The 14577-nt window shown below is 46.5% G+C and overlaps 1 protein-coding gene across 2 annotated transcripts in view; it reads left to right on the forward strand.

Moving 5' to 3' along the window:
• The window catches only part of TTK (TTK protein kinase), a 92880-nt gene that overhangs the window by 65923 nt on the left and 12380 nt on the right, over positions 1 to 14577 (forward strand). For both annotated transcript variants that reach the window (XM_067532656.1, XM_067532655.1), the window contains exons 17-20: positions 75 to 226; positions 2441 to 2565; positions 2969 to 3049; positions 13209 to 13385. In XM_067532656.1, coding sequence (XP_067388757.1) covers positions 75 to 226; positions 2441 to 2565; positions 2969 to 3049; positions 13209 to 13385 — 535 coding nt within the window. The remainder of the gene's footprint in view (positions 1 to 74; positions 227 to 2440; positions 2566 to 2968; positions 3050 to 13208; positions 13386 to 14577) is intronic.

Consider the following 14577-nt stretch of genomic DNA (forward strand, 5'->3'; position numbering starts at 1 on the left):
TAAGTTTTCAAAATATTGTTCAAAGAAGTTACTGTCTAAAATTCAGTATAATAATTCTTTATTATTTATTTTAGTGAAATCACTGAACAGCATATCTACATGATAATGGAATGTGGAAATATTGATCTTAATAGCTGGCTTAAAAAGAAAAAGACTATTAATCCATGGGAACGAAAGAGCTACTGGAAAAATATGTTAGAAGCCGTTCACACAATTCACGAACATGGTATTGCTAAATATTTCTAGATATTAGTGTACTACATGTGGTAGAAATCAAATAGGTTTTACAAAGTTTGGAGAGACCAGCAGCTCTCTGTGCTAGTGGAAGCTGGGAGGCCTTTTAGGATGGGTGGTTTTATGGCAGAGTACCTGAGTTTTTGTTTGTTTATTTCAGAGCATGTCTGATATGTTCCAGAGGCCATATATCCCTCTGGAACTCAAGTAACTCAATAGTACTTTCCTCCACAACTTACCAAATTTGATCCACACTGTCCTCTTGACTAAAATGCTTGTGAAATAGTGTCAACAGTGTGTTCAGTGATAACCAGGACTCAGACACAAGGCTTGGAGTAGGAGCAGACTTAGATATTTTTCTTTTTTGTTATGTGATGTTCATGCCTTTTAGTTAATTCTCAATTTGACTGCTGTAACATCTTCTCTTATTTCCCATATATATAACACCTTCCATTCCCTTGCAATAGCAAAAAAAACAAAAAACCTTTCCTCACCCACCAACTGGATCACATCATACCTCTCTGTATCTCTTGCTGATATTTCTTATCAGATTCAAACTGCTTGTCCTTTCCTTTTAAGGTTTTGTATAACTCTACCCTGCCTCTTTCTGTTCTGTCTTCCTCTCACATTTCACCCTGCCTCCTTAAATCTGATAACTAACATTTCTTTAGTTTCCCTTTCTCACTCCTTTTTTTTCCTTGCTGACCCATATGCCTGAAATGCCCCTCTCTGTGTGTACTAGACTGAAAGGACTAGATAGGGATTATTTATATTGTAAATGAGGTGAATAAGAGGAGACATGATAAAAGTCTATAGATAGAGACCATAGATCAGAAGCTTCTATCCTTTTTCATACTAAAAAAGTACGGAGACTTACAAAGAAACTGAAAGGTGGTGAATTCAAAACTACTAAAGTAAAATACTTTTTCACTCACATGTAACTAAACTGGATGTCACAGAACATCACTGAGACCAAGAACTTGGCAAGATTCAAAGGGAAATTGGATAACTATGTGGATAACAAGAATATCTAAAGTTTATAGTAATTAATGCTAAAAGAAGGGGAAGTCTCATGCTTTGAGTTTAACTCAATCTCTAATTAGTAAGAATTAAGATGGGATAGGCAGATTATCCCACATTAGTCTTTTTGCACCTTCTAAGGCATCTAATGCAGACTCCTGTGTGAGAGAGTTCATCCTGTCCTATATCCTATGAGCCTGATCCAATATGGCAATTGTGTGTTCTTATTCAGTGGCATAGTGGAATTACATAAAAATGCCTAAATTCCATATCAATGTTAATTGAGTCTACCGCCAGGAAATATCCTTTATTTCCATTTTCTCCCTACAAATCACATAACTGGCTCCTAGAACATAAAACTAATTGATGACCTGTTCAACAATGGTTTTTGTTGTGTTTTGCCGTTTTGTCCAGGTAGTCTATCTCCATGGGCCTTAGATGGTGTTGTCCAGGTGGCATACAACAAATTTCTCTCCTCCCCTCCCTTATGTGTACTGAGGAAGGGGAGAGCTTGTCCTTGGCTTGTTCCTGGTACCCTGGACCTCGCTGATTTTCTATTTTCTAGGCATCCCAGGTCATCAGACTACACTTAGGATTTCTAGATTTCTACCATTTTCAGGCTGTAAACAGGACTCTAGTTCTAACTCTGTGGAACAGTTCAGGGTGTATGCATTGCAGTTGTCTCAGATTCTCTTTAAAAGTAAAATTGGAGTTAAGGGACAGCTGCAAGCAGGTCCCACCAGGCAAAGATATGTTACAAAATGTCAGGCACTTGGCTGCAGCAAAAGTACTGACTTCTGGAGCATTTTGGAAAATGCCAAATACTGTCACCTTGAAATCATAGAGCCCATGGGGCCTTGATTGAGAGTAATGGTGCAACTCAAATTGATTCAGACTATCTGCAAACTCTGGTAGTTTGCATTTTCATGCTCTTTACTGCAGTTGTTAAGGACTGGAAACACCTATTTTATTTTTTTAAAATTAAATCTGAGATTCTGCAACACAATTCAGCAGCAAGGGGTGAATTTTGCAGCCAAAAAATACGCTGGCTCCTGCTCAAAAGTCTAATTGATACATTTGTGGGGAGGGCTGAAAAATCATATATACTTGGTAGTTTAAAATTCATATCTTATTTGGATTTATTTTATTTATTTTGGACTTATTTTAGCGTTTTCTTGACTTGCAGGAATTGTGCACAGTGATCTGAAACCAGCAAACTTTCTGATAGTTGATGGAATGCTAAAACTAATTGATTTTGGCATTGCGAACCAAATGCAGCCAGATGTGACGAGCATTGTTAAAGATTCACAGGTGAAATATTTTTAGTAAATGGAGTACCACATTTTACAAAATGTAATTTGTGTTTCTGCTATGTTAAGTGATCTATCAACTTAAAGTAAAGAACAAACATTAGACTTTTGTGCTACACAGTAGTTTAATGTTTCTGTAGATGAGGTATGAGCTAACAAAATTAAAGCTACTGATAATTTAGAGAGAATTTCTGTGCTTATTGCATGCATATTGTTAACTTTAAAGTACAGACCCCTGAAAATCAGAGCATAGCAAAAATACTCTATCTACATTCTCAGTCTGGAATGTTACTTTTCAAGATTTTATTAGACTGCAAACTGTCAAAAGAAATCTTTCAAGTAAGTTAATTAGATTTCATTGAACACTTGGTTAATTTAAATATATATATGTTTTTTATTACTAGGTTGGCACAATTAATTACATGCCGCCAGAGGCAATCAAAGATATGTCGTCTTATGGAGAAAATGGGAAATCAAGATCAAAGGTAACATATATTCTCTCTATATATAAAAATTATAAAAGGGAAAATATTCCTGATCTTCAGAGGAAATAAAAGTGTAGCATATAAAAACTTTCACTGTAACCAGAACATGGAGGAAAACTATTTCATCAAGGCAACTGGGTAGAGTCACAAGCCAGGGACGTGCTGGCTTTTTCCTTGGAGGCAAAGGGCAGCCTCGAGTGGCAACAGATGGGAGGGTCTGATTGAGGTGCTAAATTAAGAAAGAGATGGGGAAATGAGAGATTGTGATCTCTGATCAAAAGGAAACAGTAAAAAGTAGATTGAATAACAAATGGGAGACGTGTAGAATAAGCTACATTAACCCTTTTTTAAAAGGAAGCTGGCTGTCAATGTTCTAGTTAAGTACTCTACACAAATCATGCATTCCTTTAAAAATGGAAATGAGGCTTTGTGGGAGACATGGCCAGGTATAACTTTTACCCTGACTAGTAGTCTTATGGTCTGGCCAGTAAGGGTGAAATAAATGTCTTCAAGCCCAGACAATAAGAAAATCTTGTTTTGCAAGCTTCTGTCTTTATGGCTTTATACTGCTGCCCATCACTGTAGTATCTGCTGTTGATACTGATTTTGCGTGAAAGGGGCTCAAAGTGGACTTCATGGAGTCTCTGACACATCTCCCTTTTGGGAATCAAAACTCTGCTTGAGGTAGGTTTGTTTGTTTTCATATTATGAGGGCCACTTATGATGAAAGGCTTTCTCGGACGGAGGTTTTGCAATGTTTCCTAAAGATGGTCCTCTGGCAAATTGTTCTCTAGCTGGATCCACTTGACAAAGAGTGCTTTGTCTCCCGCTCTCACATGCTTTGTGATCTCTGTTGTCCCAAAGGATCACAGTTATTGCACTGGTTCATAAATCAAAATTTAGTCTTTGATATAGCTGGGGCTTGATCCACTAATTGCTTTGAAAATTAGGACCAAGGTCTTAAACCAACATCAGGAGCTGATTGGGAGCCCTTGAAGGGACATTAGCATGGGTCTGAAGTGTCCAGTGGCCAAAGCCATGGAGAAAGTAGGCAATCTCATTCTGTACCAGCTGGACCTGTGAATCATCTTCAGTGAGGTGACAGATGCATGGATTATCATGGTCATCATCTGGGAGGAAGGGGTGAAGTTTCCCAGCAAGCTGGAGATGAAATAAGGTGTTTTTGGAAACTATTTTCTTGTTGTTCAAGTGTAGTGAGAAGTCAGACAGAATGTCTTTGCACAGCTGTGATGAATGGGGGCTATGTGCCTCTGATGGAAAGTGGAGACAATAAACTTGGGCACTTCTTCAAAACTTTCTGTCTTCAACCAGCATCACTTTGGTATTACCTCAGTTCAGCTTGAGCCAGCTACTCTTTATCCTAGAGCTAATTTCTTGTAGGCATTCTGGCATGTTAGTAATGGTGTATTAGTTGAGAATGTGATAAATAGCTGAGTGGTATCATCAGCATTCTGTCCTCTAGTAGGATTAATACTTTATACAAACTTTATTTCCAAAAAATAATGATTTTGGCAAAATTACTATCTTTTCAGGTTGAAACTTTTAATGCTTAATCTCAATCTGAAAGTAAATTTGATTTGGTTGTGTTTGATTTGAGGCTGCTCAGTTATAGTTATAGCAATATTTAGTGCACAGATTTAAGTAACCCTTTCTAGTAATATTAAGTTAGAGGTTAGGATTAAGTTAGAAGTTAGTATTAATAATGCAGTAAAAGCATCCTGATTGGTTAATAACTTAGACTGGTTAATAATTATATCACACAGTGTATTAATATCATGTCCTGCAAAGAGCATCAGGAGACACGTGAAAGAGCCAGTTGAGGGTCATGAGCCTCATTGTGAGTATCACTGGGTTAGCCAATGAGTAAGGAAGATGAAACTGAGAGTTAGGGCTGCAGAGAGCCTGGGACCCAACCTTGTGCTGCTCTAAGGCAGGGCAGGGTCTGGCCTGGGCTGGTCTCTCAGCAGGTAGGGCTTGCCCACAGCTCAGGTGCAGAGAGAGGAAAGGGAAGTTTTTGAATTGTGGATGTGCCATCTAACAGAAGTTAGGATGTTTCAGATCTATAGGAAGATTCACTGTCTCTCATTATCTATATATGACATTTGATATGTTGATATTATAACTATGGGTGTAAGCTTGTGCTAAGGTTTCATTTCTGATCTTAACCGTTTTGGCAGAATGGCAAATTGAAGTTGTGGGACTTTTCCATCTATCTTCCTTGGTAGCATTTTAAAAATAGCTAGTGTAACTTAGTTCAGTGTCCTGCACGACCATCCGAGCCGTATACCAAAGTGCATTTCATGTTACGTCTGGGTTAGCATTAAACTTACTGGGTGAGTTCTGTGCTGCACTTCTAAGAGATGCAGTAAAGAACTCAGCCCAAAGGAAAAAGCAGGCAAAGATGGTTTTAAACAGTCTTTGCACCTTCCCAGTCCTGGGCTGCTACAGGCATTGGAGCAGTGCCCTAGCACAGGTTAAGTTGCACTGGTGGCCTGGCTAAGGTATGACAGGCTCCCGCAGCTGCCCTATGGGCCAGAGTACTGCATGCTGTGATCCCTGCCCTGATATGTCCACCCTTCCATTTGCCTCTTATACCAGGGCTTGTGTGGGGTCCTCAAAGGCAGGCTTACAGGCTGTATTCTGCAGTGCCGGGGCCCAGGGAATCCCACCCAGATCAAGTACTATGCGTTAAGGATGTTTTTGTGCTACTCTGGCCCTCTTACCTTGTATAAAGGTTTCTGAGAGAAGGTGAGGCTCTCAACCCGTATGTTCATCAAAGGCTTCATTCCTAGAATCCTGCACGATGGGTCCTGGCTTAGGAATCTAACATTTCTAATTTCTGACCAAAGCATGTTGTGCAAATAGTAGTGTCCCTCTGTGACGTTTGTAGACAAAAAGTAAGTTCTCTCTTCGAGTGATTGCTCATATGCATTCCAATTAGGTGTGTGCGCGCCCCGTGCACAGATTCCCGGAACCTTTTTCCTTAGCACACCCGCAGGGCCGGGTACGGCGCCCCCTGGAGTGCCGCGCTCATGTCGCGGTATATAGGGCACCGCCGGCCCCGCGGGTCCCCAGTTCCTTCTTTCCGCCTCTGACGGTTGCTGGAACTTCTGCCCCTTGCTAGTGCAAGTCGCAGTCCTTAGCTTACCTACCAATCTAGTCGAATTAGTACTTTTTGTTATTCAAAAAGAAACATCTATAGTAGTCATCTGCCCTTTCAGGGCCCCTGTGGGGTCATGCCTGGCTCCACAGGTTTCAAAAGCTGCACTCTGTGCTCTAAGCAGTTTCCCGTGAGCGACCCTCACGACCGCTGCCTCCGTTGCCTCGGGGAGCAGCACCGGAAAGATAAGTGCAGAATCTGTAAATCGTTCAAACCTCGCACCCAGAAAGAACGGGACGCGAGGCTGAAGGCTCTACTGATGGAGTCCGCTCTGCGCCCGGCCTCCGAGCCATCGCGGTCCCCCGCACCGAGCGTCTCTTCGGTGCAGAGCGCACCACCGGCACCGCTGAAGATCTCGGTGCCGGCTAAAAAGAAGTCAAAGCGGCCAGAGATCCCGTTGACGGACTCCTCCCTGCCTCCTCCTAAGGAGACACCCCAGCCACGTGCCGTGGAGGCTCCTCCGGCACCGGTGTCTCCTCGTAGGGAGCCTCCCCCGACTCGGATGAGTGGGGGTGCGCCCCTACAAGGGCCGTCGACGCCGGAGGCGTTTGATGCGGCAAGGGCCCTCATGGCCTTGCCTACACCTCCGTCCCCCCCTCGGCCGAGGGACCAGGGACTTGCGTCTCGGGGCAAACCCGCGCTGGGTGGCCCCGGTGGGTGGAGGAAACACCGCTCCCGATCCTCACCCAGACGGTCAAAGAGGGTGGAGAGTCGCTCCCCTCCGAGCTCCGACTCTCGGTCGTCGAGCGCCTCGGCACCGCGGCACCGTGGGCGGTCAAGAGGCCCCAAGAACCGACGCAGCAGCTCTAGCGCCGGTTCCGGCACCGACCACAGCTCGGGCTCGGGCACCCCGGTGCGGGAGGTACCCCGGCACCGTGCTGACTCTCAGGCGGGTAACGCCGCTCGTCAGGCACCGAAGGCCATGCCGACATCGGGGGCAGCGGCACCTGAGGCAGCGGTGCCGCTGATGGCACCGGCACCGACCCTAGCAGAGCAGATGATGCCGGCACCGCTTTCCGCAGCGCAGACCATTCCGGCACCGCTCCCCTCGGCACCGCCGATGCCGGCACCGCTCCCCTCGGCACCGCCGATGCCGGCACCGCTTCACTCAGCACCGCCGATACCGGCACCGCTTCCTTCGGCGCCACTGATGCAGGCACCGCTCCCTGCGGCACCGCCGATGCCGGCACCGCTTCCTTCGGTACTGCAGATACCGGCACCGCTACCCTCGGCACCGCTGATACCGACATCGTGTCCCTCGGCGCCGATGATTCCCGCCTTCCACACGTTAGCTCCGGGCACGGTACCTGCCGGTGCAGCGTTGACGGGAAAGCCGCGCTCCCGATCACCTTCCCGGGTGTCTGGCCGCAGGCATCGTCGCTCCCGCTCCAGAGGTGGCAAGCGGCACTACAAGAGGTCATCTCATAGACGTAGGAGATCCAGCTCTTCTAGCTGGTCCTCCTCTAGACGCCGTCATAGGCGTAGACATATTTCCACCTCGTCTTCCTCTCAAAGCCGTTCCCCGCCTAAGGCCCGTAAGAGGCATTCAGCGGGCTCAGGCCACAGGGACATGCAAGGGGAGGCCCTGCAGTATCCCATGCCAGGCTGGGCCCAAGGACCTTGGCAAGGGCCATATTGGGGTCCATGGGGCCCCCGCCCTGTTCACGGGGGAGAATCGCTACACTCTGGGGCGGTTCAGCCACCTCCGTCTCAACCAGCTCCGCATGTCCCTTCAGAAGCGGAGTCTGACCCCGAGGAGGGCCCATCTACAGGGCCTACCCCCTTGTCCTCTTCTTCGTCCCCAGATGAAGGGACCTCAAGGGATCACAAAGCACCCCTTTTTGATTTTAGGGCGCATCAAGACCTCCTTAAGAGAGTGGCCAATAATCTAGGCCTAGCCCTTAAGGAGATGTCAGAGGAGGATGACCCCCTCTTTGGGCCTTCAGGGTCATCGGGTCCTTCTAGGTGGCACTGCCAATTCATGAGAGTCTCATGAAAATAGTGAGATCTGTCTGGCAGACGCCTTCCTCCGCTCCCCCTACATCCAAGGGTACGGAGAGAAAATATTACGTCCCCAAGGAACATTTTGAGTTCCTTTATACCCACCCTGCTCCAGGTACTCTTGTGGTCGATGCGGCCAACCAAAGGGACCGGCAGGGGGGCAGGGAAGTACTCCCAAGGACAAAGAAGGGAAGAAATTAGACCTCTTTGGACGTAGGGTTTACTCCACCGCTGCTTTACAGCTAAGGGTGGCTAACCACCAGGCGCTTCTGGGAAAGTATAACCAGAATTTGTGGGCCTCCCTGCACCGCTTAGTAGCGGCGCTTCCCCCAGACCAGGCTACAGACCTTGCCACGGTGGCTCAGGAGGGAGAGGTTGTGGCCAGAGCGGCCTTACAGTCGGCCAGTGATGCCGCAGACACTGCGGGCAGAGCTATGGCTTCGGCAGTAGTTATGCGCCGCTGCTCCTGGTTGCAGGCTTCGGGTCTCTCTAATGAGGTCCAGCAAACTATACAGGACCTGCCTTTTGAAGGATCAGGCCTCTTTTCGGAGAGGACTGACGATAAATTACATGCCCTAAAGGATTCCAGGGCAACCCTTAGATTGCTGGGGCTTTATACCCCCAGTCAACGGGCAGGCAGTTTCGGGGCCAACCGCAACGTCGCCCACCCCCCCCACCCAGACCACCGCCCAGGCCTTCCCAGCCAAGGAGGGGCCGGGAGCGTTTCAGAGGCCCCAATCGCCGGGACCGGCGGGGCTCTTCGGTGCGGGCGCAGCAGGGTGGAAAAACCGGATCTGGAAACGGTAATAAACGCTTTTGACAGCGATTTTGAGGCTGGCACTCTTCCTTCTATCGGGGAGGGGGACCGGCCCTTTGACAATCGGCTTCGACCATATTATCCGGCCTGGGAAGCAATCACGACTGACCGATGGGTCCTAGGAGTGATTCTTAATGGCTATGCTCTCCAGCTCACGGCCTTTCCCCCTAACACTCCTCCGGCCCTGTCCCCCATAGGGGTTCCGGGTCATGAGGAGCGGCTAGTGCAGGAGGCTCACTCCCTATTGCGCTTAGGCGCGGTAGAGGTTGTGCCCCCGGGTGAAAAAGGAAAAGGTTTTTACTCCAGATATTTCTTAATTCCAAAGGCCAAGGGTGGGCTGAGACCTATACTGGACCTCCGTCGCCTGAATAAGTTTATAAGGCGAATTAAATTCCGTATGCTCTCACTGGCGTCCATAATTCCCGCCTTAGATCCCGGGGACTGGTATGCAGCCCTAGATCTAAAGGATGCATACTTTCATATATCTATCTTCTCAGGTCATAGGAAATTCCTAAGGTTTTGTATTAAGGGAGATCATTATCAATTTACGGCTCTCCCATTCGGCCTATCCTCGGCTCCCAGGGTCTTTACCAAATGCATGGCGGCGGTGGCTGCACACCTCCGTCGTAAAGGGGTACAAATTTTTCCCTACCTGGACGACTGGCTCATCAAGGGCAGGTCCAGGACACACGTCCAGAACAGCCTTGAACTAACTTGCGCCACGTGCACCAGACTTGGATTGCTCATTAATGAGCAGAAGTCCACTCTCACCCCGGTGCAGCGCATAGAATTTATTGGAGCCACCTTAGACGCTCGATGTGCAAGAGCCTTCCTCCCACAGCCCCGTTTCCAAGCTATGGGTTCCATCATTGCAGACCTCTATAGGTCTCCCACGACAACGGCCAGACATTGCCTCCAGCTGTTGGGCCATATGGCAGCTTCCACTTATGTGGTTAAGCTAGCTCGTCTTAAACTAAGACCCATGCAAGCTTGGCTGGCTTCAGTCTATACTCCTTCCAGGCATGTACTGACCAAGGTGGTCACGGTTCCCCCACAGGTGCTGTCCTCCCTGGAGTGGTGGAGGTCTCCGAGGGAGGTGCTCAAGGGAGTCCCGTTCACAGACCTGACCCCGTCAGTGGTCCTTATCACGGACGCTTCGGATTTGGGATGGGGAGCCCACATCAGCAAAGACCTAGGTACCCAGGGATTGTGGTCTCCAGCGGAGAGAGCTCTACATATCAATGTCCGAGAGCTAAGAGCGGTCCGGCTGGCTTGCAGGACCTTCCTCCAGTTCCTCAAGGGCAAAGTAGTGCAAGTCCTCACAGACAACACCGCAGCCATGTTCTACATGAACAGGCAGGGAGGGGCACGTTCCTTGACCTTATGCCAAGAGGCTGTACGCCTATGGGACTTTGCAGTGAGGCACGACTTTCATCTAGTCGCCTCTCACCTCCCGGGGAGCAGGAACGACGAGGCGGATCGCCTCAGCAGATCGTTCTTACCCCGACACGAATGGTCACTGCATCAAGACGTAGTGACTTCAATCTTCCAGCAGTGGGGTACTCCCCAACTGGACCTGTTCGCTTCATCCGCGAACAGGAAATGCCCGAGGTTCTGCTCTCTCCGGGGGCGAGAGCAGGGTTCCTTATCAGACGCCTTTCTGATTCAATGGGTAGGGGGTCTGATGTATGCATTTCCCCCCATTCCGCTTCTCCCTCAAGTCCTGCTCAAAATCAAGAGGGACAAAGCGAACGTCATTCTCATTGCCCCAGCGTGGCCAAGGCAGTACTGGTACAGTACTCTGATCGACCTCTCTATTGCTCCTCCGATCCCACTTCCCAAGAGGTGCGACCTGCTCTCCCAGGACCAAGGGCGCTTGTTGCACCCGGACCTGGACCCCCTCCACCTGACAGCCTGGAGGCTCTCTGGCTGACAGAGGGAGAGAGAGCATGCTCCCTACAGGTTCAGCACATTTTACTAGGTAGTAGAAAACCCTCCACGCAAATTACATACAAGGCTAAGTGGAGGCGATTTACTGGTTGGGCGAGAGACAAAGGATTCTTCCCAGGTAGTTCGCCCATACAGATGGTCTTAGAGTACCTTTTACACCTTAAAACCCAGGGCCTAGCCCTGGCCTCCCTCAAGGTACATCTGGCAGCCATCTCGGCTTTCCATCAGCCATGGGAGGGGCGCTCTCTTTTTCCCACCCCATGTCAGTCAGATTCCTTAAGGGTATCGAAAGAGTATTCCCACAAGTGAGAGATCCTACTCCTCCTTGGGATTTAAACCTAGTACTCTCCATGCTAACAGGTCCCCCCTTTGAGCCTATGGCTACATGCTCTCTATTGGTCCTTTCCTGGAAGGTATCCTTCCTGGTGGCCATTACTTCAGCCAGGAGGGTTTCTGAATTGAGGGCATTGACATCGGAGCCCCCTTACACGGTCTTCTTTAAAGACAAGGTCAGATTACGACCTCACCCAGCTTTCCTGCCCAAGGTGGTATCACAATTCCATTGTAATCAGGAAATCTTCCTCCCTGTGTTCTTCCCGAAGCCCCATGGGTCGGCTAATGAGCGCAGGTGGCATTCCCTAGATGTCAGACGGGCCCTAGCACACTACTTAGAGAGAACCAGGCCCTTCCGAAAATCTACACAACTATTTGTAGCGGTAGCAGACCGTATGAAAGGCTCTCCCGTATCCACCCAAAGAATTTCTTCATGGATTGTAGCCTGTATTAAGACTTGCTACGACAGGGCAGGGATGCCCCTCCCCGGCCCGGTGATGGCACATTCGACCAGAGCTCAAGCATCCTCCGCGGCCTTTCTAGAGAGTGTACCTCTGCAAGACATATGCAGAGCGGCGACCTGGTCGTCGGTACATACCTTTACGACGCATTATGCCATTGTCGAACAGGCGAGGGATGATGCAGCAGTGGGCAGGGCTGTGCTGAATAGAGCTGCTCGCCAGTGACTCCTACCCGCCGCCTACAGTATTGCTAAATTAGTCACCTAATTGGAATGCATATGAGCAATCACTCGAAGAGAGAAAACAGGGTTACTTACCAGTAACTGTTGTTCTTCGAGATGTGTTGCTCATATCCATTCCAAACCCACCCCCCGTCCCCACTGTCGGAGTTGGCAGAAAGAAGGGACTGGGGACCCGCGGGGCCGGCGGTGCCCTATATACCGCGACATGAGCGCGGCACTCCAGGGGGCGCCGTACCCGGCCCTGCGGGTGTGCTAAGGAAAAAGGTTCCGGGAATCTGTGCACGGGGCGCGCACACACCTAATTGGAATGGATGCAACTTTTATTAAACAGCCACTAACTTATCTTCCCTTCTAATTGATCCATGTTGGTGGCTATCAGATCCTCTGCTTGTATGGGCTTTCAGGATCAGCTGTGTAGTCTCTTCCCATTTATAATTTTACTATACATGGGTGATAGGGTTAGTGAGGAAAAAGCTGAAGAAAAGAACTTCTGCAGGGTTATATATTTGAACTGAGGCTAAACTGTCACCTTCTTCCTCCCCACACCTTCCACCCACTAATGACTGATATGGAGGCAGTTCTGGGATCATTTACCATAAAAAAAACCAAAACAAAAAACAAAGCCCTACATCATCATCATCCCAGATAATGCAGTCATTGTGCAGGAGAGGGAATTTCCTTTGCATTTTTTCTTCACCGCCATCTTTGTGAAGGGATGTCAAGAGGAAAGAAAAGTTTTAAGAAACCATCAAAAGCATCAAAAGTTCAACTTTACAATCAAATATTTTGTTTTCATTTTATCACCAACTCTTTAGCTGTTTAAGTTGGGTTACACTTGGGAAAGGCCATCTGTTCCTCATAAAAAAAAATAATTCTCATGTTGAATATAGTTCTTTATGAGTTAATATTATAACAACATATTCCAGGATTTGTGTTCATGATATAATAATTGCATGTCTTGGCAGTTAATGGCACTCTGCCTTTGGCTTTTGTGCATAATCATTAAGGTAGGTCATCACACTGTGTAACACACACCCTATTGTATCTTATTGTGTAAGTGAAATTATATTACACAAAGTAAATGATGCTTGGTAACTAAGAGAAAATAGATCATTCCCTTTTAAACGAAAAAGATCAGTTGTTGTTCAAATAATTACTTTTTCTTTGTTTTTAGATTAGCCCCAAAAGTGATGTTTGGTCATTGGGATGTATTTTATATTGTATGACTTATGGGAGGACTCCATTTCAGCACATAACAAATCAGATCACTAAACTTCATGCTATAATTGATCCTAGTTATGAAATAGAGTTCCCTGATATTGCAGAAAAAGATCTCCAGGATGTATTGAAGGTAATTTTCTTTAATATTTTTATTTGTTTTAAAAGCTGAATTCAAATTCAAGTGATGGTTGTTCCTTTCCTAGACAGTTGTAGTTAGAGCAGATGTGACTTGACTTCTGAAATATTTTCTAATTTGATTCTCACTGGTCATAATTCTGATTGTGCATATAATGATGGATATGACCACCAAAATGAAGACTAGCGAATGCTAAGATTAACTGTATGGCTTCCTCTAGCTTGAGCATGGTTTTTCAGGTCAATCTGCAAATGTGATAAGTAATTAATGTATATTAGGCAGTATGACCTGGTTGCTTTAGCTGAGTCACAATACAAGTGCAGCATATGCTCTGCACAGAAAAAAAAAAAAGCTTTCTTCCACTACTCCCCGTAAATTGAAACCTAGCCAAATTTTTCATGTCTCTCAAAAGTCAAAACAGTCCAGTGGCTGGCTGTGCTACTTAGCAGGGAATATGGATTCAGATCCAGACATTCTTCTTGACCTGGTGAAGGCAGTTGACTCTGCAGAGGGTGGTCAATAGGGCTGGGTAAGTTTTGCACATACCTTTAGGAGGGACACCTGAAATTTGTGGGGCATGAACTGAGAAACTTAATGAAAATACTAATGATTTATGTTGCATAATGTAAAACTGGGTCACAGCCAGTTGTATTACTTGATCCATTTTCAATAATAGGTGTGTAATATAATAATATAATCGGTATGTAAAGGTGTATTCCAAAGTGATCTGTCCAAACAGTCAAAGGCTCCATTGTTAGTGTACTCCTTTTGTAACTTGTAAGTTGTCTCCATTTAAAACACAACTAGAGGATGGCTCTATTCTGGTTCACTGGTGACAAGGTAATCACGGCCCATGGAAGTCTGTTATGATTATTAGCTGGTGAATGTGGTATATGTATGTTAATCCTTCGACATGAAAAAGTTATGCCTCTTATATAGAGCTTGAAGAATGATTCTTTGTTTAGTTGGCATTTCTAAAAAAGAGGAAAAAATTTTCTGGCTGAACTAAATGTTTTGTTTGATTTTTTTAGTTATTTTTTAAATAAAATTGAAGGAAATTTTGAAACAGTCATTTCAAACAGAAAAATAGAATGGGTTTTTTTCTATACAAATTTGTGAAATGTTTCAGTTGACCGTAATCTGCATTCTCAACCAAGAAAAGAAATTTTGGTCAAAATATTTTTCC

Source organism: Emydura macquarii, unplaced genomic scaffold (genome assembly GCF_026122565.2).
Source record: "Emydura macquarii macquarii isolate MOO-44397 ecotype Brisbane River unplaced genomic scaffold, CSIRO-AGI_Emac_v2 contig_3295, whole genome shotgun sequence".
Taxonomy (NCBI): Eukaryota; Metazoa; Chordata; order Testudines; family Chelidae; genus Emydura; species Emydura macquarii.